Genomic DNA, 26,519 nt, shown 5'->3' with positions numbered 1-26,519 from the left:
ACAGAAATTTTGTAGGTCAAACTTCATTGCTCTACTCTGTCAGCATGGGATCTTTTAAAAACACACTGAATGCACTGCAGGAATTAATGCACGCTCCTACACAGGCATGCAGAGACCCATATAGGATGCTAAATGCTGAGCAATGGCAATAATAATCCTTTCAAATGTTCCTGAGGAGCATATTGGACCATTTTTAAATACCGTTTTTTATACTTACCTAAAGTGTATTTAAGAAAATATGTATGTAAAATTGTATTCTTTTTTTTTAACGATAAAATATTTAGAAAGTTTTGGAAATATTGTAAGATCAGATGTAGCACAAATCAAAAACATTTACTTCATTTCATATAAAAAAAGTATGCTAGAAAAATTGAAACATAAATATACTTCTGACCAAATGCATACAAACGGAAGCATGATGAATTTATTGCCATGACTGTAACTTACTATACAACCAGATTAATTTTCATAGCCTTACCAAATTTCTCATCAGTTAAATATGGAGAAGACGATGACATAGCTACATACCTACTCTGGATACACAAATTCTGTTTCATTACAATATTCTCAACCTGTTTGAATACAATAGGTATCTGAACTAGATAAACATACAGACTACGTCACGTGAACAGTTACAGGTTTACTACTAAAGTGTGAAAATGTTCTTCCAGTTCAGCTACTTTGGCCTGAAATTCCCTAAACCCCCTCAGCCACTTACCTTAATCCAGCGCCGGGCTCCCTCGGCGCTGGTGACCTCACCTCCCACGCCAACGTCAGCTCTCGAGTGGAGCGAAATGCGCATGCGCGTCAAGAGCCGCGCGCACATTCAATCTGTCAATGCTTTCTTATGGACGTTCTGCACGCTGGATGCGAATTTCGCATCCAGCGTTGCAGAAGCGCCTCTAGCTGCTATGTTTACATCTGAAGGGTTAAAACCTGGGGGATTCGGCACCCAAACCACTTCATTGAGCTGAAGTAGTCTGGGTGACTATAGTGTCCCTTTAACACCATAATACATGTCTAATCTAAATATAGAATGTATTTCTGAGGAAATAGAAGACTGTAGAGAAATCTGTTGGTTTACCAAAGACCATTCACTAAATATTATTGCAATCAAACAGATCTGCAGCTATGCTTCAAATTTTTAGAGCCAAATAAGAAGAATCAAAAATATCCAGGTTACAATTATCAGGTTATGTAAAGTAAAATATTTATGGCTAATACATTATTATAGGGGTGTGAAGTCCCCTTTATTGGACAAATTAGTTTACATACCTTTAATTTATATTATTTATTAAACATGTTTGATATTCTAGAAGTGTTACTGGGATGTGTTTACTAAAATATTGACTATACTGAATTTACAGGAGAATTCCATAATATGTCAAACAAAATAGCCAAATTGGGAGTATAGCAAACGTCAAATATAATAAGTTAATTTTTCCCCAAATTTTGAAGATTTGGTTTTCAACAAACGACAATGCACTGTTTAAATATTACCCACCTTGTGTTGCATTACAAATCTTTGATGCTTTTATTTATTCTGAAGGATATATTAACTAAAAGGGTACAGTGGTTACCGAGAACTGACAAAGTTTAACAATGAGCTGAGGTCACATTTCAAAATGTATTCTGTACCAGTTCTCTTATTTTGGCCTACTTTACATTTAATTTCTTTGATCAGAACAATTTACTGTTAATGAAGAGATGTAAATGTATAACAAATAGACACGAACATTTGTTTCTGCAAGATTGGGAATAAAGTGATGGGTGAGACTTTAAGAAAGTACATAAACGATTAATATTGACTCTTGTATTGTAATTATTTTGTGTTAAAAAAAATAGATTCAGTGTGTTTTGTGCATTTTAAACACAGCTGACCGGCGATTGATTTATGCACAATAGTTCATATAACCCATTGGTGTAGCATTGTAAGCTATCACAACACACATTTATTTCATACAGACTGTAATGCAAAACATATTGTATAAAGCTACTTAAAGGACCTATCAAGTTTTTCTTCAGCTCTGAACTGCTGTGTACCATCTGTCAAAAGAAACAAAACTGTAAATCATAATAGTTCTGTATTATGTTCACGCTGTTTTCCAACAGCCAATTTGGAGTAAACATTTGATACATTCCTCTCCCATCTAAAATGTGTTGTAAAGATTTTCAACACTATACCCTTTTTAAACAATTTTGTAAATAACCATTAAAATAGGACTGTAATTTTATTTTCTTGTAATTTATTTATCTATCAGCATAATAGGTATGGAATATGCACAGAACTGCCCTCCGGAAAAAGCATGTTCTATGCTATTTTTCACCTTCAGAAAGAAACCTCACGTAATATTAGATTTTATTTTTCTCTCACTGCAAAATAAAGTTAGGTCAAGAAAATGAAAAAAAAAAAAAAAAAACACCCTGATTTCTTTATACTTAAGCCCAAAATCTAGAGTTACCAGATCCACCATGTTTTCAGGGACACATATCATGTATACATATTGATGGGCAGCACGTAGAGTGTGTTAGAAGAAGTAATTAGGAAATTAAGAATCCTGCAGACTATGCATTATACATTATGCAGAGCAACCTTTTTCATGCATTTTTATAAATATGACAAAATGGCGTCCCCTTGAAAACATGGTGGATCTGGTAACTTCTATCTAAAGCCAAGCTGGAAAAAAACTCTAACTCATCTATTTTCCCAGCTCAGCTACTTTGGCTTAAATTTGTAATTCCTTCGTCAATTCTCAACAGCTCCCTCCAAGTTTATACCTTAACTGTAGACTGTTGTTTTTGTTTTTTTTTGCTTTTTAAACGCGTTAATAAAACATCTAGAGTGTTATAGTTAGTCTTACATAAAAAAATCATATGGGTCTAGATATTCATAAAATTAAATAAAAAACAACTAGATAAATATTTTATTTGGGTCTGAAATGTTTATAATACTTTGTAGACGAGCTGAATAATTTGAGATCAAATGTGAAATACAACAAACAGATTTTATTCAGCAACTGACATTGATAAACTTGAGGAAACTGATATTATTTGAAAATGTATGCTTAATTTGTAAGTAAACAGCAGGTGGCAAATTCAGGCCTAATATATTCTGAATATCTAGGGGTCTATTCACTAAAATTTTAAAGAAATGTGATTAAAAAATATTGTTTTGGGTTGAATCATGATAGATATTTGAAAGAGCTTTATAAGTGCCCCATTCATAAAAATGTAATTACATTAAAAACAATTATTACCCACTTATGCAGACATATGGTATCTTGAAGCCAACTCTATTGATTATGATTGACTGTTCAATATTGTTCATTGTTAGATAACTTTTAAAAAAATTCTGTTATTCAGGTTAGGACATCATTGGCTGAACAACTAATCTATTTTTCTGGTAATACAACAAATTGGCTACTATTCAAGCCATACCCATCCAAACATACCCAGGCAGTGTCAGTTGCACTATATGACTTTGCTCGCCATACCTCTAGTAAATAGCCAACTTGGAAACTTTTGAAACAGGCTATTTAATCCATAATTTCAAATGTAGTGCAAAGTCAGTGCTAAACAACCTTTGGTGAATAGACCCCTAAAATAAAAATGTAAACTACATAAGATTAAGATTAAACAGTTACCTTTGTTGCACGCAATTCAAAACCATCTACTTGAATTATGCCCTTTGTTAGGTTGTTCTCACATACAAGGTGTGCCTCAAGTCTACAGTGTTGCAGTGTCTGATAAGTATCATTAATGGAAACCTTGATGAGTTTGTGATCTGAAGTCCTTTCTAAAATCTTTAGGCTGATGATCACAGTCATATTTTAATGTCTGGGCTAAGAAATGTGGGTCTGATTTAGATTGATATTGGATTAAAAAGTACAGTTAGAGCTACAAAGACTTTAAACATCTAGCAAACATTAGACCAGCACAAAGGTCCAGGAAAACAGTATCGTGCTCAGATCTTCATGGTAATGTTTGAGAGCTTCCAAGTATACTAATTTCTAGCTGTACAACCACTGAGTGAAGATGAATTACAGCTGCCTAATCTACAAAGTTGCATGATGTACTTTAGTTGCCAATGTTTTGCTGAAATTCGAGAACCTTTTCTTATTTTGTTTAGGTTTTAAAAATGTAAGAAATGTGTGTTTTGCTTTTACTATTACAGTAGGTAAACCGATGTTGGTAGTAATACAACCAATTGCAAAGCAATTTTGTTTAAAAATCATTTCTAATCTAAAACCACTGGACCAATAAAAAAGTGCTTTAGAAAACACTGAGATAAAAAGCTATGTTGATAAAACTAATCTTATATATACAAAAGAAAAAATGTATAACATCATTGGGATCTTATATTTTAACATTTGTTTGCAACTGAACATTTTGTTTTTAATATTGCTATTTTAATTATTGAGGTAAAATATATTGAAGTTGAATATAATGTGCATACAATTTATACATCTCTCCTATAATCAGATTTAATAGACTTAGTTAAAACCAGTCACTGGCATGAAAAACACTGAAAGAGAAATACTGACACACATAAATTTGGTTTCATGGTGAAGGTTATGCATATTGCTCAATCCTGGGGCAAAAGTCTAAAATTAAGTAATCATCATTATAATGAACAATGAAATATTCCTGTCAATTGCAGCAGGTTTAGATATTTTCCCCAGATCGTTTCTTGATATATATATATAACCTCCATTGTTTGAAATTTGTAAATGCCCAACAGAAGGCACAGATTTCTTCTTATCTTTATTTGGTTGGGGGATAAAGCTTATATACGTGTGCTGAATTTTAATAAATAAGAACATCTTATTATATATAAAACAATATAAACATTTATATGCTACATGCATATCATTTAACTTAATAATAATTTATATATTGAAAAGACACAGTTATGATCTTCCTATTTTTCTTGATAATGCACACACACATGATGTGTCTATCCTTATCCATCGCCAGCCCACCAACTTATTGTTTTCTGAAGTCAATGCTCTCACGTGAGTTTGGGATGTTTTACATTGGGAGTTCCAGTGTTTATCATCAATGCCACGGCAACCATTTTTTACAGGTCTTGCTTCCTTGCATCTCGTTTCATAAAAATATTGTTTCACAAGAGAATTACCTGTCTTAATTTCCCCTAGCACAGTTACTTGATGGCCCCGAATGTCAATTGCATTCGATTTGTCTGTGACCCACAAACTTTCACTGTCACAAACAGAATATTCCCCTCTGTGGCCTTTGTGTTCTGCAAATCTTTTTCTCCTTGATGTTCTGTTTACCACCGCTGTATGCCCAACATAATCATCCATTAAGTACAGAGGTGGAGGTTCCAATGGAAGACTATCACTCAAAAGGACACGTGGTGAGTTGTAACGTCTCTGCTTCTGTTGCTTAATGAGTTCAGCTTCTAATGAGATGATTGGTTGGAAGTCTGATTTCACATTATCGACCACATCCAAGTCGAGAAATATTTCGGCTTTTGGTATTGTACTTTGCTGACTTTCTTTTGTATCCACTTGATTGGAAATTTTATTTTTCATAAGGTCTTTTTGCATCAGTTTAATAAAGAGAGAATTCATTGAGTTTTCCGGTAAATTCCTTTTATCCATGCTGGTAGCGTGAATGCCACAAAGATAAGGAAGAAACATCAGACAAAACAGGATGGACATTACCCTATTCACCTGTAAGATCTAGAGAGGAAAAAAAAAGAGACACAAGTTAAAAGTAGATATTAACAAATTGAAAACTATTCATAGTAGTTGTGAACAGATACAAACATTTTTTACCGTATATTTTCTATTGCTATATCCAATTATAATCCATATATAAATTCTGTCAGCTTCTAGATTGTAACTATAGACAATACTATATAATTGTTGATTATAATTATCTAAAAACTACTGACTACTTTTTCTTTTTGATCTGGATTGTGTAAACCTTTAATGTCAGCAATTATTTGTGTATAGAGTCTTTCCACTGCATAATATAGTTTGTGATAAGGTGGAAGTTTATATATCAACTATTAAAAATATCAGTTGATGGGTTTCTTGGCTTCATGCAGCAAATCTATTATTTTTCTGCCGTTTAAGTGATGTCATGCTATGGTAAATGAAACCATCTTTGGCATTAGCTTTAAAGTATGTGATATGTAAAAGTAAGTTTTTCATCCAATAAATTATGAATTCTGTTATCAGACATGTTCAGGTATTTCTTATTTTTTTATTTTTATTGAGGATTACTTAAAGTTCTCCAAATAAAAGTTGAGTTATCACAAAACGCACTTGGGTTACCACTATTTCCTGCATTGTCCTGCCCTATATCTTACTATCTTTTTCATTTTCTACACAGTCTGAAACAACACATTTAATCTGTTTTCAGCATACTCATTCTGCTAATTCTTCTCCAATTACATTGATTGTACTTCTTATTGCAAATGATTATGATTACATAACACTTCCATCATTTTATCCTTGTTACCTAACTGGCTAAATTTAGTTAGTCTAAAATGAACACAACCTATCATTGAATTGATTTTTTCAATGTTTTCTATCCACTACTTCACTCCCAGAGTGGAGTGTAAACATTTTTACTTTCATGTACTCTGCTGATTCAAGTTTAGTACATGAAATGCTAACTTACCCTCGTTTATATTTAAAGGAATGATTAAGGAATGATTACCAGCCTGTAGAGGAATGAATTTCTCTACCAGAAGCCACTGGTCATTGATTTATTGTGTGCAAGTGTGCTGTAAATGTCTGTTCACCTCCTGCTTTCAAACAATAAAGGGAGTTTAAATGGATCATATAATTCCTACAGACATGGAAGGGTAGAGCGAAAGGACTCCTCGCTAGCATTAACATTTAGCATTCCAGAGATTGATGAGAATTGAAATACAGTACTTATATTTTAGAAATATGTGATTTAACTGCATATACTGCATAAAGGCATTTTACTCAAATCAAGTATTATTTTTACATTTTGTTGCCATTTTCAATAAGCTGTACCACAAGTAATTACATTAGGGCTCTTACAAATGTTTACAATGTAGTAACAATATTCATATTTTCTGGTATAATATGTCTGACAACAGGTAGGTAGGTTGAGCATTTTTAATCAATTTTGTCACACTCACTGTATGTAAGAAACATTTTATTTTTGCTTTTATGCTACCATTTCAGAGCCTCTGTCAAATATTGCAAGATTAAAGGGACGCTATAGTCACCAGAACAACTACAGCTTATTGCATTAGTTCTGGTGAGTAGAATCATTAAAATGCAGTGTTTACATTACATTGTTTCTGTTTATTTACATTACAGCCTAGTGAAAAACTTCACTGGCCACTCCTCAGATGGCTATTAGAGATCCTTCCTGTGTCATGGCTGCCTAAAATGCATCCAAACATTCAGTGTCTCCTCCCTCTGCATGCAGACACTGAACTATCCTCATAGAGATTCATTGATTCAATTCATCTCTATGAGGAGATGCTGATTGGCCAGGGTTGTGTTTGAATCATGCTGGCTCTGCCCCTGATCTGCCTCTTTGTCAGTCTCAGCCAATGCTATGGGGAAGCACTGTGATTGGATCAGGCTACCACTTCTGATGATGTCAGCAGACTGCTTGTTTTTTTTTAGGCAAACAGCATGCAGAGTTACAGCTTCTGGCTTGAATACAGTAAGATTTCGCTATATTTATGGAGGCATGAGGGGCCCAGGGGGGGCTAGATGGTGGTTTTAACACTATAGGGTCAGGAATACATGTTTGTGTTCCTGACCCTATAGTGATCCTTTAAGAACACTGTACACTGTCTAAAGCTTTTAATTTCCCAAATATATTTATAAAGGATAAACAAAAAAGTGAAAAATACATTTTTCCAAATGTACATCATTTTAATTTTGGCTGAAAGTTTACATGCTAGCTATGTATCCCTTGCTGCAAATAATTGTTTTGCTAATATTGTTTTAAGTCAATAAACACACTGTCTGTCTATAATTGTTCTAAACAATATGAAATAAGGATTACGATTCACAGGAGCAATAGACATTCTGTACAATGTACAAACGTCCTACCCCACATGTTTTTAAAGAATAGGGACACCATACTGTAATACCCCACCATTTGACAGAGGATCTAAAGAACATGCACATATATATTTAGAAACTCATCTAATCACTAATCATTAACCCTTACACCACGGCATTGGTGTTTAGTCTTTTATTAGTACTTCCAAATAAATAGACATATGACTCCATTAATGAATATATAAACAAACACATCTCTCTCTCTCTCTCTCTCTATATATATATATATATATACATCAAAATATATATATACACACACACACACACACACAGCATATATATGCACAAGCACACACGTACACACATCAAAATACTCATGGGTAACAGTTCACAGCCACAAAATACAAGCTGTAAATGAAAAAAAAAATGTATCACTATCTTTTAAATGTATTTAGGTTGATGACCCCTCCCCCATGCACAGCTTTCCTATTAGAGGTAGCCAAAGAAGACTATAAATGGACAGAGCTCTCCATATTTGTAAAGCAGGAAGGATTTAAGTCTCATGAGAGTAATACAGATTAAGCGCTTGATCTCCAGTGTAAACAATAAATCTAGGTTACAACCTGACAAAAGTAAGGTATTCTAATGCAGTGACATGCTGAGTGATATGACCAGATCATTTAATTAAACTATTTTTTCCTCAACTTAGGTGTGGGTTTTAATGCAACTTTTACATTATCTACAGTTTGTGTTATGTGGAAATGTGCGTTGTACATGCTTAAATGTCATTTCAGGAGAACAGTATATCAACAAATGGTCTGCATTAAGAAAATAATTAAAATAAATATCTCTATCTGCCTTTCTATCTATCAATATATACAGTACACTAAGGCAACACGTGGATGTTTTGATACCAAGCAACAGAATAAATTTCTGAAAAGCTACCATGTAGTCCTTATTAGAGGTATACAAAAGGTTCCCATATAACCTCAGCATTACTTTTGCCCAATATCCTATCCTTAACTGGAGAAAACCAAGCAAAAGCCATGTAAGACTTGGGCACAACAGAAATTATTGGTTCGTGTGCAAATAAATTTAAATTCATCTGAACCAAATGTTGTCTATTTGGCTTTTTGGTTCAAATAAAATTCAGACAATATTTTCAGATTTGAATTCCATTCGGACTACTACAGTTCCATGATCAATGGCTGCATCATGCAACTGTTAACCCCTTAAGGACAGAGCTTCAGAAGCTTGACTTACGCTTAATGACACAAGCAATTTTTGCATTTTCTTGCTGTTTGCGTTCAACTGCAATTTGCATCTCTCTCATTTATTGCACCGACACATATTATATACTGTTTTTTAAAGGACAGAAAGGGCTTTAATTTGATATAACATATAAATATATAAATGCTTACTTATTATAAAAAAAATACAGAAAAATGCAAAAAAAATGAAAAATATTGTTTTTTTTTACAGTTTTTGCAATCATAATGTGTGCATAATTAGTGCAGGTTAAGGAAAGTAATTAAAAATAAATTCATTTATTTGTTCTGATTTACAGAATATATAATGTGTCTGGGATTTTAAGTTTTTTTTGGTAGTTACAGGTCACAAAGCACAAGGAGTAAAATAAAATTTTAATATGGAGCGATTTTAGAATTTGGTATGTTTGTCTTGTAAGCCTAATAGCCATAAAATAAAACAAAATTGCCACACAAAAGTATATATTTATATAAAGTAGACATCACAGGCTATTTACCTAAGGTTGTTTTGACACTTTCTACGTAGCCATTTTACCGCCAACCTCTGCTAAATATTGGAGTAAAATTCTGTTTCTGGGGGGTTTTCGCACACAAACGTATAACAAAGAACTTCTCATGTGTATTTTGTAAAGTTGTTGTGTGCTATTCCTGTACAAAGTTTTATTATGTGTTCAGTTACTTCTGCTGAGTACAACGGTACCCCCATTGTATGTCTTTGGCACTATTTTGTGAAGCTACAGTGCCATATAGGAGACCTGTCCTTTTCAGTATTCACAGTAGAATTTTGAGAGACGGATATAATGAGCCTATGCTTCCATTTGGGGTATTATAACAGTTTGACTGTTCAAAAACCCCCACAAAGGCCTACCATTTGTAAAAGTAGACACTCCAGGGTATCTCATAAGGTGCATATTGTGCCTTAACATGCCCCCATTTTTTTACCATTACATGCCAAAGTATGTGGTAAAAAATAATTGTGTGCATTTTTTACATACGGATTGCATTTTTGCTGGGCATTTTGTATATTTCATATGTGCCACTAAGTTCAAACCCCCCAAATTATGCTCAGCTAAGTCTTCTGAGTAAAAGGACACCCCCATTGTATGTCTATGGCACTATTTCGTGAAGCTACAGTGCCATACAGGAGACCTGTCCTTTTCAGTATTCACAGTAGAATTTTGAGAGACGGATTTAATGAGCCTATGCTTCCATTTGGGGTATTATAACAGTTTGACTGTTCAAAAACCCCCACAAAGGCCTACCATTTGTAAAAGTAGACACTCCAGGGTATCTCATAAGGTGCATATTGTGCCTTAACATGCCCCCATTTTTTTACCATTACATGCCAAAGTATGTGGTAAAAAATAATTTTGTGCATTTTTTACATACGGATTGCATTTTTGCTGGGCATTTTGTATATTTCATATGTGCCACTAAGTTCAAACCCCCCAAATTATGCTCAGCTAAGTCTTCTGAGTAAAAGGACACCCCCATTGTATGTCTATGGCACTATTTCGTGAAGCTACAGTGCCATACAGGAGACCTGTCCTTTTCAGTATTCACAGTTGAATTTTGAGAGACGGATTTAATGAGCCTATGCTTCCATTTGGGGTATTATAACAGTTTGACTGTTCAAAAAAAAAACCACAAAGGCCTACCATTTGTAAAAGTAGACACTCCAGGGTATATCATAAGGTGCATATTGTGCCTTAGCATGCCCCCATTTATTCACCAATATATGCCAAAGTATGTGGTAAAAAATAATTTTGTGCATTTTTTGACATACGGATTGCATTTTTGCTGGGCATTTTGTATATTTCATATGTGCCACTAAGTTCAAAACCTTCAAATTATGCTCAGCTAAGTCTTCTGAGTAAAAAGACATCCCCAATGAATGTCTTTGGCACTATTTTGTGAAGCTACAGTGGCATATTGGAGACCAAGCCATATCAGTTTTTACAGAACTTTGAATTTTGACGCTGGACCTATGTGCAATTTCCAAGCATCTTCGTAAGTTTTAAATTCAAACTACCCCACAAAGGCCTACCATTTCTTAAAGTAGACACCCCAGGGTATTTCAAAAGGCATATTTTGAACCTTAGCGTGGGATAATTTTTCCGCTAGCTTGTACCAGGTGTAGTGGTAATAAGCGTTTTTTCTGCCTTTTTGACACACAAAGTGAGTTTGCACAGTATATTTTGCAAACCTTATGTGTACCACCACTCTATAATACTTTATATGTTGCTCAGCTATGTCGGCTGAGTACAAAAATACCCCCGTATGTACCTTTGCCAGGTATATGTGGACATCGGAGGGGCACATTTGGGACACAGCCATTCCATTTTTTTTCAAACTTTACATTTTTACGCTGTGCCCATGTCCCATTTTAGAGTATTTTACCAGGCTATATAATCCAAATACTCCATAAAGCCATACCATTTCTTAAAGAAGACATCCCAGGGTATTTCAAAAGGCATATTTTGAAAATTAGTGTGGGATAATTTTTCCGCTAGCTTGTACCAGGTGTAGTGGTAATAAGCGTTTTTTCTGCCTTTTTGACACACAAAGTGAGTTTGCACAGTATATTTTGCAAACATTTTGTGTACCACCACTCTATAATACTTTATATGTTGCTCAGCTATGTCGGCTGAGTACAAAAATACCCCCGTATGTACCTTTGCCAGGTATATGTGGACATCGGAGGGGCACATTTGGGACACAGCCATTCCATTTTTTTCAAACTTTACATTTTTACGCTGTGCCCATGTCCCATTTTAGAGTATTTTACCAGGCTATATAATCCAAATACCCCATAAAGCCATACCATTTCTTAAAGAAGACATCCCAGGGTATTTCAAAAGGCATATTTTGAACCTTAGCGTGGGATCATTTTTCCGCTAGCTTGTACCAGGTGTAGTGGTAATGAGCGTTATTAAATGTATTTTTTTACTTTTTAAAACTTTTTTTACTTTTTAAAACTATTTTTTAAACTTTTGTTTTGCTTATTCATTTTTTTAAAGTTTCCTAAACTTTCGTAAAACTTTTTTTTACAGATTTAACATTTTTCTAAGCTTTTTCTTTTACCGTTAACCCCTAACTAGCAGTAAGCAGCACTAACAGTAAATTCCCCATTTTCCCATAACTCCCACCCACCCCAGCTAGCAAAATATTTAATTATACAATATTTAAATTAGTTAATTAAATTAATTTAACCCCTGAGGGTTAAAAAATAAATAAAAGTTAATCGTCAGGGGTTAAAAAAAAATTAGATCACAGTATAATACTGTGATCTGCATTTTGATCACTGTAGGCAGTGATAGACTGGCAGGCAAGGGGTTAATTTTTATTTGGACTGGGTAAAGGGTTTTTTTTTTTTACTTAAACGTTATTAAAACTTTTTTTTTACTTAATTTTTTAACTTTTTAAAGCTTATTTTAAAACTTTTTTTAACGTTAACCCCTAGTTAGCCTAACACTAAATCCCCCAATTCCCCACTAACTTCCACCCTCCCCAGCTAGCTAAATTTATAATTTTAAAATATTTAAATTAATTAATAAAATAAATTTAACCCCTGAGGGTTAAAAAAAAAAAGAATTAACCCTCAGGGGTTAAAAAAAAATCAGATCATATTAAAATGTAATCCCTGCCAATTGATCACTGTAGTCAGTGATCAATTGGCAGGGAAGGGGTTAATTTTTTATTAATATGGGTAAAGGGGGGGTGGGATTTTAATTTAACTTTTTTTTTTAACACCAGGGGGCAGGATCACTGCAGATCCGGCTCCCTGCACTTCACACTGAACCCGGAAGTGCAGGGAGGCGGAGGTGAGTATAGAGAGCACATGTGCCCGCTCTGGCATGCTGTCAGAGCGGGCACATGTACTCTGACAGCCCGATCCGGTGCTCCCGGTCTGCCTCTAATGCAGAGGCAGACCGGAGCACCATTAACCCCGCGATCGCCGCGATTGCGGCGATCTGGGGTTAATTTTACCGCGTGACGGACGAGGTCCGTCACCCGTCGTTAAGGCCATCCCCAGGATGACGGACCTCGTCCGTCACCCGTCGTGAAGGGGTTAAGAAAATTACTGCCTAAATTGGTACCCTTATGTTGGATTGCCATAATTAAGAATACCAAATAAGAGAGCTGTTTAGCAAATAGCTTTCTTATTTGGTATTCTTATGACAATCCCATCAAATTAGAAAGCAGCTCGGCAGCAATAACCAGACACTGGCTGTTTGCTGTTTAGTAGAATAGCCCCTAGCCATGACATGGCAGGTGAGGACAAGAGATAGGATTTAAATATTTTTTATATGGAAGGAAGCAGGAAGCTGCTTTTATTTTTAGTTAATAAAATTGCAAAAAGGGAGCTCCTTGCAATTAAGCAAATGTGTGAATGAAATTTTGTCTAACAAGAAATTTGTTGTGATGTGCCATTCATCTAAAGAACCGCACATCCAGGACCCTAGACCCCCAAGTCCCACCATAAATGCCTATGCTATTGCTACATAGTTAAAGAAACACTATAGGGCCAGAAATACAAATGTATATCCCTGGCCCTATAATGTTAAAAACACTATTTATGTGCCAGCCCCCCTTTGCCTCCATTAAATAGAGAAAAAAACTCACATTTATTCCGGTACCGCCCTGGTCTACAGGTGCTGGCTTTGCCCCAACCTCCTTGGCTGAGATCATCAGGATTGACAATCTCACCAAATCCAATACCTTCCTGGAAAAGCATTGGATTGGCTGAGATTGTCTTCCGAGTGCTGGTACCAGAATTGTCCACGCAAGACCTCCTGCTCGATAGAATCCACCAACTTCCAAGGCCAAGAAATCTACCCACATCTCTCCCACGTGATGTAATAACAAAGTGCTACCTCCAAGGAAAAAAATATGAAAGCCTCTAGACTCCTAAAGACCTTTCCAGACAAATTCTTAGAGATCAAGATATATGCTGACCTCTCCGAAATTGAAGCACTGAGAAAGAAAAAGTCATTCAGGACCTACCCAAACAAAAAGCACCAGGCCCAGATAGCTTCACTAGCATTTATTACCAGACCTATGTGAGCACCCTCTCACCTTATCTGACACCTATACAACTCATGCTACACCACGGGACAGATGCCAAGCGACATGCTCCTAGCACATATATTGACCTTACCCAAACCAGGCAAACCCCTGACACAATGTCAAAACGTTTAACCAATTTCCCTTTGAAATCTTGATGTAAAAATGTACGCCAAACTCCTAGCCAACAGACTCTCTATGATCTTACCAAGACTGATCCATAACAACTAATCTGAGTTCATCAAGGGTAGACAAGGCTCGGACAATACCCGGAAAATCTTGAACATATTGACGCATGTGCACACGACACAAACCCAAGGCCTTCTCCTTGCCTTAGATGCAGAGAAGGCCTTTGACAGACTCAACTGGAATTACATGACACAAATACTCCACAAATTTGGCTTCCCCAACCATCTCATCTCGGGAATCATGACCCTCTACAATGATCCACAACGAGAGTATCCAGATTCCTCTCCAGATCATTCCACATCACAAACAGTACCAGGCAGGGATGCCCCCTGTCTCCACTACTGTTCATTTTGTCACTGGAGCCGCTAGCACACAAAGTAAGACAACACTAAACTATCTCGGGTATCACCATAGGGAAACAACAGTTTTGCCTTTCCATGTTTGCAGACGACATTCTGCTCTCAATGAGAGACCCAGCTGTTTCAATACCGACTCTGTTAATACTGCTAAATCAATACAGACATATCTCTTATTATAAGTTCAATCAAAGCAAAACAAAGCCTTGCCAATAAATCTGCCTACTCAATTCAAATGACAATTTGAATGACAAGACTATAATTTTGACTGGAGAACATCAGACATCACATACTTAGGTGTCAATATAGGATCCTTACCCGTCGCCGCATTCGATCATAACTTTAAACCACTCATACAAATGTGCAAAACACACACCCAACAATGGAAAATGGTGAAAATCTCTTGCTCGGCAGACTAAACACTGTTAAAATTATACTTCTCCCAAAAATCCTCTTTAAAATTAGAATGATGCTGATCTATCTTAAACCAGTGTTTCACAACCACCTTCAATCTACCCTCACATCCTTTATATGGGAATCCTGTAGACCATGACTCTCCCTTGCACTTCTCCAGAGGCACACTGACCAAGGCAGGGTAGGATTATCTAACATACTGACTTATTATAAAACCTCTCTACTTGAAGCAACAATAAAATGACATGCACACAGTGAAATCTTCCAATGGGTGGACATGGTGCATGCTTGCTGCCTGCCTTATTGACACCCAAACCACTCAGGTCAGACATGTCCAATCTTTTTCCCACTACTACCCTAACAATATACCACTGGGACGAACTACACCAAAACCAGAACAAACACAACAAATTTCACCCTCATGCCTCTCTATTCGCTCTGACCACACTTTCCCCATGGTTAACTTGAAAGACCTGGACAAAATGGGGCATCTCCTGTATTACAGATGCATTCCACCAACACCAAATTTTACCCTTTCCAGACCTCCAGACCACAAATGGCCTACCTAACTCCTCTGTTTTCCAATATCTCCAAGTAAAAAGCATCATATATACAAGAGTACTAAAGCAAACAGAAATTGCTAATTATGATTCATGACAGATTCATGACAGATAGACCCTATCTCTGAACCCCAAATCACTATCTCTATGTTATCGCTCCCTTCTAAGCAACAAACCTGAAAAAACATTTCCCTTTTGAACTCTGTTTTCCAATATCTCCAAGTAAAAAGCATCATATATACAAGAGTACTAAAGCAAACAGAAATTGCTAATTATGATTCATGACAGATTCATGACAGATAGACCCTATCTCTGAACCCCAAATCACTATCTCTATGTTATCGCTCCCTTCTAAGCAACAAACCTGAAAAAACATTTCCCTTTTGAACAACAATGGCAATTGTAATACAGCTCCTCCCCCTCTGGGCAAACCTGGCTACTCTCGATCACTGCTCTTCGGGGCATCATGTTGCAAGAGTCATTAGTACAGAGACGCGGCCGCTGGGCGCAAATACCGCAAGGTGAGGAATATGTTACAATACCAGACATAAGGTTTACTGTTTATGTTACGCTTCCCCCCCTTCTTTGAATTCCAACTCCTTCCCTCATCCCTCCCTGCTCCCACATGCAAGAGCCTAATACGGAAGCCCATACCATACAGGCTGATGTTAGTACACTCTGATGTTGGGTACTTGGACCGTAGACCTGATGTCCGCCCAAATTTCCCTCTGCCAATGGTCTGCGTTCCTACCCGACAGAAATGTGTGGTTTTGTCACCATAAAGGATCCGGGTCGACAAAGTCAGGATTAGGGAATTAAACACATTTTGTATTAATCACCCTGACAAAATTGTATAAGTTTCATGCACAATTAATGTAAACTATTTTAGATGTATGGATGCCTATAATGACTTTAATGTCCCCATACCCTTTCCCTCCCCTTTTTTTATTTCTGTATCCCAATACCGTTATTTTAGAAAACATATCAATAAAACATTAAGTATAAAAAAAAATACACAGTATAGGTAAGAGTCTGGTTACACATTTTAAATAAAATTAATTTCATATACAACAGTGATACATTTGCAACATTATCGGGTCAGTTCCCCACATTTTAATGGAGAAGAAAAAGTCACATCTTTACAATGCATTGGTAGCTTTCAAAAACACTTACTTTTAAAAGTTTTCACAATACATTAGCATTGCACTTTTTTTGGAATTGTGTGTCTCAATAGTTTAGTTACCCTAATAGTTGCTAAATTGATATTTAATAGTACTTGTAGTGAGTATATACATTCCCTTACAGCTAACGTTTCTTTTTATTGGTGATATTTTCTTTACCTTATACAACCTTTGTTAGAAATAATGTATTTGTTTTTGTAAATCACATAGTAATCTCTCTATAGGAGCCACATCTGATCACCAAGAATCTAACTACAAATATTTGTAGTTAGATTTCTTAAGTCCTTCAACCAGAGTCGTAACTAGAAACCACGGGGCCCCAGTGCGAAAATGGTCCTGCCCCCCCCCCATATGTCCCTGCTACCCCCTCTACATGCAGACAAACAGATACACATGCACACACACACATATAGGCAGGAACACACATACATACAGACAGACACACACATACATACACACATATATACAAACACATACATAGACACACATACAGTACACACAGACATATACATAGAGACTAATACATAAAGACACACACATACACACATACACAAATGCATACACACATGCAGAGCAACATACAGACACACACAGATACATACAAACACACACACATATATAGAGACACATAAATACAGACAAACATACACTAACACACACACATGCAAAATGTTTTATTCATCCTCCTGTTTCCTACCTTTAAAGTGCAGAAGGGTGACTTTCCCTGGGGCCCAGTAGCTCAGGGTGGTGGAAATCAGAGTTCCCACTCTGACTCCCTCCTCTTTTCTCCCGCACGACTCTCTGTGATTGCTGGGAGAAGGTGACCGAGGAAGTCACTTCCTCCCAGCGTCTGACATCATCAAAGTGGGCCCGCAGCACTGCCCAGGCCCCCGGGAAATTCATTTCCATCAGGTGGCCCTAGCAGCATGGACCCCCCAATGGGCCCCTGAATGCGAGGCCCCGGCGGTTTTACCGCACGGGCCAGGGCCGCCTTACTTATCCAGCGGACACCTCGGTCACAGGGGTCCACGGGCCCGGTGGCAGCTGCGACCCCTGCAACCACGGTAGTTCAACCACTGCCTTCAACATTTTATACATATAAACCTACAGAACATAATGCTCAGAGAGATGTAGGTCTATTTTCAAGAAAAAATTATGAATAATAATTTAATTTTACGAAATCAAGTCTAATTCTCATCACATCGAGGAAGCCTCGATTCAGAAGTATCTCACAATTAGCTCTTATGTTGTAGAGAGAAATTCTAGCTGTGAGAGATAGGTACAGTATGTTAAAACTCTGCTTCATGCCACAATTGGGAAGTCAGTCACTAGAGTGCAGACCCCTCAACATTTGTGTCATGGAATATAAACTTAATATCCCCCCCCATAATAAAAAATGTTCTCAACACACCTATTACTAATAGAAACATATGTGTAAATGTGTTTGTTTATCAACATTTAAGCACACTAAACAATGTACAGAACAGCTAAGAATATATCTGTGTATATTCCTTATCGAATAATAAGAATAATAAGTACATCAGAATAACAACAATTATGTCTAAAAGTAATCTGCATTACTCAATTCGACAGAGATTATTATTATTATGAGATTAACAGATTTTGATGGTAGATATGCGGTGGTAACTGACATTGCACAAAATAATCCTTTGTTTTCATGTCATAATTATATATTCCTAATGGTTCTAGACAGATATTTCTTAAAAATGCATATCAAGTTATTAAATAGTTTAAGAATCATGAAATTGCCCCTTGGTGAAATGAACGTTTGTTTTCAAGAACTTCAAAGTTCAACAGCCCCGGTAAAACTAATTATTTGAATTTGCCATCCAACAACAGACTGCAGTGGTTGTGATGGTTGGAATAACCCTTTACATTTAACAGACCAAGTAAATCTGTTGAAAATTGTGGCTTTGTCTCCATGACTTTATATAATGCAGATCCAAACATTCTCAGAGTGGATCTGACATGATTTAATAGATGTTCATGGTAAAATGTCAATCATAACTTTCCTTTAACTCACACAGAAGCATACTGGTATTATTATTTATAAAGTGGCAACACAGTCCACAATTATGTATAATAGGTGGACTAACAGACAAGTATTTGCCATAAGACAAGTTGGATGCAAACAGAAACAGAGGGTGTTTAGGGCTATGCTACATTCGACCAATAATGTTATACAAGCGATCTCATTGCCAATGCCATTCTAGATTTTTTTGTGGAAGAATATCAACCACACATTTATGTATTTGGGATATACATGATATACAGAAGAACAGAATGGGGAAAATAAATGGTAATTGTAAGCAGCTGTGGGCAGCATTTTTATTATTGGAATAATTTTAATATGGTTTAGAATCATATTTATTTGAATATATTTTCAATGTCATTTAATATCAAGACATGAGAACCCAAATGAAAATATCAAGACGTCACTGCTTATTTTGCGGGTGCAAGAAAATAATTTTTACTTGCTGGAATAGTACTGATTAAAATCAGAATGCAAAAGAATTGTCCTTAAAACAAGCATATTCTATAAAAAAAATAATCTGTGAAGCAGACAAGTATGAGATGTTTGAAGGAGCTGCCATGAACTGCAACTAGTTTTTTTTAGCAATAATTTCTCAGCTTTATGGAGATGCAAAACTTCCACCCTCTAAGTAAAAGGGTGCACATCTGTCGAATCCATGGTTCTCATGTCTACCATGTGTTGGCAAGTGCAAAAAAGTAATGTTATGCAAAAACAAACGCACTTAAACTGCTAAAATGTGAATATTTGTTTCCTCCCACTGAGCAGGCTCAGCAATGAAAGCCACTACTCACTAATGCTGCTGGCAAGCCACCTGAATGCTCGTTGTTGCTTTCCAATCCGTGCTATTTATTTAATTGGTTTGTTAAGACAAAGATGACCACAATTCTGAAAAAGAACATTAAAAATCTGCAGGAAAGCATCATGCTATGTAGCAGCAGATGCCCTACAATTTTCTTTAAAATCTATTATAGAATGCACAGAATTCAGTGTGTAGAAAAACTCACAGCATTGTGAATGTATTTTTTTTCTCTCTCCCTGTAGTTAGGTACACATTATATAGGCACACACCTGGGACTTTAGCCTAATCATCTAACCAATATATTAAAGGACCACTATAGTGCCAGGAAAACATACTCGTTTTCCTGGCACTATAGGTTCTCTAGGTCCCCCCCACCCTTAGGGTCCCCCTCCCGCCGGGCTCTAGGGGGAGGAAGGGGTTAAACACTCACATTTCTCCACCGCCAGGCTCCCTCGGTGGTGAGGACTCTCTGCCTCCTTTCCCCGTCATCGGGTGAATGCGCATGCACAGCACAAGCCACGCGCGCATTCAGCCAGTCTCATAGGAAAGCATTCTCAGTGCTTTCCTATGGATGCTGGAGTCTTCTTACAGTGAGAAGCGCGGAAGCGCCTCTAGCGGCTGTCAATGAGACAGCCACTAGAGGCTGGATTAACCGATAGGTAAGCATGTTTACAGCAGAAAGGGTTAATCCTAGATGGACCTGGCACCCAGACCACTTCATTAAGCTGAAGTGGTCTGGGTGCCTATAGTGGTCCTGTAAACAAATGGCTTGATGAAGAATGTTGGATTAGTTGGTTTAAATAATACCAACAAACATTTATTAACCTTTTTCAGGCCGGAGTCAATAGTGCACGTTCTGATCAAAACAAAACATAAACAAAAACTGGAATTTGCGCTATATGTCTGTTCAACCGTAATTCACTGCTGTCACATTAAGTGCACCCACACTTATTATATATCATTTTGTTCAAGAGAAACAGGGCTTTAATTTATCATTAACTATTCATATATGGAACATAATTTATTATGAATAAAATTAAAAAAAATGTGAGAAAATACGATTATTTTTTTACATTTGTATTTCCATCTGACATTTTAGCTGTGAATGTCATAATACTGTACTTTTACTTTTACTGCAAAAAAATGAACAAATTTGTAATCAGCGATGTCTCACAAGTACAACAGTACCCCCCATTTACAGGTTTTATGGTGTTTTGGAAAGTTACAGGGTCAAATATAGTACGTTCCATTTTCAAATTGAAATTTGCCAGATTAGTAATGTTACCTTTGAGACGGTGTGGTAGCCCAGGAATGAGAATTAACCCCATGATGGCATACCATTTGAAAAAGTAGACAACCCAAGGTATTGAAAGTGGGTTATGTTTAGTCTTTTTTAGTAGCCACTTAGTCACAAACACTGGCCAAAGTTAGCGTTCATATTTGTTTTTGTGTGAAAAAAGCAAAAAACTAATATTTGGCCAGCATTTGTGACTAAGTGGCTACTAAGAAAGACTGGACATACCCCACTTGCAATACCTTGGGTTGTCTACTTTTGCGAATGGTATGCCATCATGGGGGTAATTCTCATTCCTGGGCTACCATATGCTCTCAAAGGCAACATAACCAATCTGGCAAATTCCAATGTCAAAAAAATGAAATGCAAGCCTTATATGTGACTCTCTAACTTTCCAAAACACCATAAAACCTGTACATGGGGGGTACTGTAATTCTCAGGAGACTTCACTAAACACAAATATTAGTGTTTTAAAACAGTAAAACATATTACAACAATAATATAGTCCATAAAAATGCTGTTAGTTTGTAATAAATGCGAAAAACGTAACTTTTACTTACAATATCATCGTTGTAATACAATTTATCATTTTGAAACACTAATATTTGAGTTCAGCGAAGTCTCCCGAGTAAAACAGTACCCCCTATGTACATTTTTTATGGTGTCTTGGAGAGTTACAGGGTCAAATATAGTGCTTGCAAATAAAATTCTGTGCACTTTCTCCCTGTGTTGTCAGGCATGTCAATCAAATTTTAATTAATCAAATCGCATAATTATGTTAAAAGATTACTTAAATATACATGTAGAATTTTAATATATATGCATTTATAGGTATTTAAATTCTACGTGTATACTAATGTAATCTTTTATGTTTTTATATGTATTTATCTATATATATATACATATATATATATATATATATATATATTTGTGGTTATTTGCATTTTATATATAGATAGATATATATAGAATGGCATTCTAAGTGCATTTTGTTACCAATATATATATTAAGTACAAAATAAAGTTAGAATGAAATTACATATGAATATATAATTTATATTACATTTTGTTTCAATATTTTTATTTATTTTATTATTTTATTTATTTATTATTGTAATTATACGTATATATAATATATGTGTATATATCTATTATATATATATATATATAATATATATATGTATATATATATATTATATATATGTAACGTCATTCTAAGTGTATTTTAATACTAATATATATACTTATATTAATATTAAAATACACTTTGTATGACGTTACATATATATAATATGTTTACCGTATATACTCGAGTATAAGCCGACCCGAATATAAGCCGAGGCCCCTAATTTTACCCCAAAAAACTGGGTAAACTTATTGACTCGAGTATAAGACTAGGGTGAGAAATGCAGCAGCTACTGGTAAATTTCTAAATAAAATTAGATCCTAAAAAAAATATATTAATTGAATATTTATTTACAGTGTGTGTATAATGAATGCAGTGTGTGTGTATGAATGCAGTGTGTGTGTATGAATGCAGTGTGTGTATGAGTGCAGCGTGTGTATGAATGCAGCGTGTGTGTATGAATGCAGTGTGTGTGTATGAATGCAGTGTGTGTATGAGTGCAGTGTGTGTATGAGTGCAGTGTGAGTGTATGAATGCAGTGTGAGTGTATGAATGCAGTGTGAGTGTATGAATGCAGTGTGTGTATGAATGCAGTGTGTGTGTATGAATGCAGTCTGTGTGTATGAGTGTAGTGTGTGTGTGTGTGTGTGTGTGTGTGTGTGTGTTGCAGAGCCTTGCTGGGGGGATGGGCATTTTTTTTATTATTTTAATTTTTTTTATTATTATTTATTATTTTTATTCATTTCATTTAATTATTATTATTATTGTATTATTATTTATTTATTATTATTTTTTTATTATTACTAATTATTATTTTTTTGTCCCCCCTCCCTGCTTGCTACATGGCAGGGAGGGGGGCTCCTTCCCTGGTGGTCCAGCATTGGTAGTTCAGTGGGGGGGGAGAGGGGGCTGGCAGAGCTGTAACTTACCTCTCCTGCAGCTCCTGTCAGCTCTCTCCTCCTCCGCGCCGTCCGTTCAGCTCCCTCTGTCAGCTCACACTGTAAGTCTCGCGAGAGCCGCGGCTCTCGCGAGACTTACACTGGGAGCTGACCGAGGTGCTGAACGGACGGCGCGGAGGAGGAAAGAGCTGACAGGAGCTGCAGGAGAGGTAAGTAACATCTCTGCAGCCCCCAGTCTGTATTATGGCAATGCAAATTGCCATAATACAGACTCTGACTCGAGTATAAGCCGAGTTAGGGTTTTTTAGCACAAAAAATGTGCTAAAAAACTCGGCTTATACTCGAGTATATACGGTATATATTATATATATATAGATATAATAGATATACATATAGCATATATATATATATATATAAATATATTTATTTTATTTTACACATGTTTAAATTTTTTTTTTTTACACTACCCACCAGCAGACAGCCCCCCTGCTGGCAGATCCACAGCCAGCTATAGGGGGCCATGTGATCGCTCTTTGAGAGCGATCACATGGCCCCCGGGAGCTTATTTTGCCGTGGGAGGGCTGCCTGGACTTTGAGGCAATCCTCCCGAAGGGGAGCGCCGGTAAGGTGAGTATCCCGGGCGCTCCAGGGCTCAAAGCCGTTACGGCGTTCTATGCCGCCACAACGGCTTTAAAGCCCAATTATAGAATGCCGTAATGGCGTTAAGGGGTTAAGCTTTCAATTTTTTGATTCATGAAAGGATAAATCATACATCCTTACAAAATGCATCAGCCAAGTAAATCTAATATAGTATATTATATTGCATCTTTATGTAGTTATTGACTGTACAGTAATAGTGGTGACTTACAGGTGTCTTGAGCAATTTTGATGTCTGTGAAATAACAGCTCTGTCTCAGGTATATCAGTGTTGGGCCGTAAAGCTTGAGACACATACCTAAAAAAAATCCCCTCTTCTACTCATGTAAAGTCATGGAGGAGGCATGGCCTGCTCCAGCGATGGTCCAATCCAATGCTGCTATGGGTGTGTTTATCCAAGCTTCTCCATAGGGAAGGATTGAATCAGTGCTTTCCTATTGGGGCTTTTGCATCACATGGTCAGTGCCATGGAAATGCCTCTAGTTACTGCCAGGAAGACAACCTCTAGACATGGATTTAACCCTGCAATGTTTTACATTACCATTGCACCCAGACCACTTCAATAAGAAAACATGGCCTTGGTGACTCTGCAGAGGATTTTCATAGATGCCACTTAGAATATAGTGAGGATACTTCACTATCAGGTGAGTGACATGGGCGATTTGGCTTACCTCATGTCTTAAAGTGTTATTGCATGTATTGTTGTACTATTTCTGCACAAGTAATAACCAAATGATATTTTATTGTTTGTTGGAGAAAATTAACTACAAAAAGAAATGGCTGTCTTCCATGATGGTCTGGATGACCCATTAGAGCCAAAACTATATTTGACACCTTACCCATAACACTCCTCTGTGTACATAGGGATTAAGGAGAGAGCGCAGGTTTTTTCTTTGGTTTTTACTATATGTATTAGCTGATGTGTACTGTAGGTGTTGCTGCCGCCCAGGAGTGATGGGAGTGAGCGCAGGATTTTTCTTTTTGTATTTCCATAACAATTCAAGACAGAGGGTCAGTATTTCTTGAGATTTCTCTTTACTAGTTACTGTTTTCTACAACAATGTATTTTACATACAAAAAAAGAAAGTGGAAAAGAGACCAAAAGCTATTAAACCTAAGAGTGGAGCATTAAATAATTTGGATTAGACACCTACTCTAAATGGGGATTTACCAGTCTCAATGAATATACAAAAGAAAAAACGGGGGGAACACATAGAATAAATCTGTGGTATTGAAATATAATGTGAAGAAACGTTGAAGTGTCAACTCACATGCCTATCCTCTTTTGCATGTGAGTTGATACTTCAAAGTTTCTTCACATTATATTTCAATACCACAGATTTATTCTGTGTTCCCCCCTTCTTTTTTCTTTTGTATATGCATTGAGATCAACTGGACTACATTACTATCCCAATTCTATGATAAGACCGGTAGTTCCCCATTTAGGGTAAGTGTCTAATCCAAATTATTTAGTGCTCCACTCTTGAGGTTAATAGCTTTTGGGCTCTTTTCCACTTTCTTTTTTGCATGTATTTGGTGGGTGAGAGGGATCCCCACTAGAGTGTTACAGCAAAACTTTATTTGATACTATTAACATTTGAAGCACCTCTATCACACAGACTTTTCTATGTATTTTTAGAAAAGGTATTTAACATAGCTGAGGTTTTCCTAAGCTAAGAATAAAGCTTCACAAATCTCAGGTCACATCATCCAGAAAGCATTCTAAGGATTTACAAGCTCTAAGCAATGTAGATCATTTTGAGGCTTGGTTAGTACAGTAGTATTCATATTATTAACAATACATATTTTGGGAAATACACCTGAATCGCCTATTTTATACAAGCCTATATTGAATGAGTCACACTATATGAAGTCTATATACTTTAATACTTCCTGTCAGGCCCCCTACCCGTTTGCCGCTCATGGCGGCTTTCGGTGCTGTGGATCCCACCGAAAGACTTTATGACGCTGCACACTTGTGTGCAGCGTGCTTAAATATGCGCTTAAGCCAGCCACCTGACACAATGCATACGGATGACCTCAGGGGTCAAAGTGGAAGTGTCAAATAGATTCAACGTGTAGTGGTTAATTCCAAAGGGAAATTATCCAATCAGAAATGAATCATGCCTATTTAAGCATCTTTTGTTTCCTTGTTGTGATCTTTTGATAGCCCAATAGCGCATTTTGCTCTATCTTATTGTTAGTTACCGAATTTTGGCTTTGTCTCATCATTTATCCTGTTTTCCCTGATCCTTGACCTTGGCTTGTTTCATCGATTTTTCATATCTCTATACTACTCTGACAACGGCTTGTACTCTGACCACTCTCTATTTGCATAGCCCAGCCACGCTAAGGACCGGTATTGCAATTCCTTCACCCGTGATCTGTCAGTGTGTTTGGTTCCGGAGACTGTGACACTTTCTATGAAGCATTTGCTATGTTTATTTAAATTACCATATTCAAAAAGTTAGATTGCTCATCTCCTCTTAACAACCAATATTCTTTTTGAACAAAAAAACAAAAACCTTGCTTTAAATGAACACTATAGCATAAGGAATACAAACCTAAATTTGCAAAGGAAAATATGAAATAACACTAAAAATAACAAATTGCAAGA

The 26,519-nt window shown here is 36.4% G+C and overlaps 1 protein-coding gene across 6 annotated transcripts in view; it reads right to left on the bottom strand.

Annotated features, from left to right (window-relative positions):
- Positions 1 to 2,991: 2,991 nt before the first annotated feature.
- The window catches only part of NTF3 (neurotrophin 3), a 72,039-nt gene continuing 48,511 nt past the window's right edge, over positions 2,992 to 26,519 (bottom strand). For all 6 annotated transcript variants that reach the window (XM_063447811.1, XM_063447816.1, XM_063447814.1 and 3 more), the window contains one exon: positions 2,992 to 5,708. In XM_063447811.1, coding sequence (XP_063303881.1) covers positions 4,911 to 5,708 — 798 coding nt within the window. In that variant the 3' untranslated portion in view covers positions 2,992 to 4,910. The remainder of the gene's footprint in view (positions 5,709 to 26,519) is intronic.

Source organism: Pelobates fuscus, chromosome 3 (genome assembly GCF_036172605.1).
Source record: "Pelobates fuscus isolate aPelFus1 chromosome 3, aPelFus1.pri, whole genome shotgun sequence".
In the NCBI taxonomy this organism is placed as follows: domain Eukaryota; kingdom Metazoa; phylum Chordata; class Amphibia; order Anura; family Pelobatidae; genus Pelobates; species Pelobates fuscus.
This window is presented reverse-complemented; position numbering and strand designations above follow the sequence as displayed.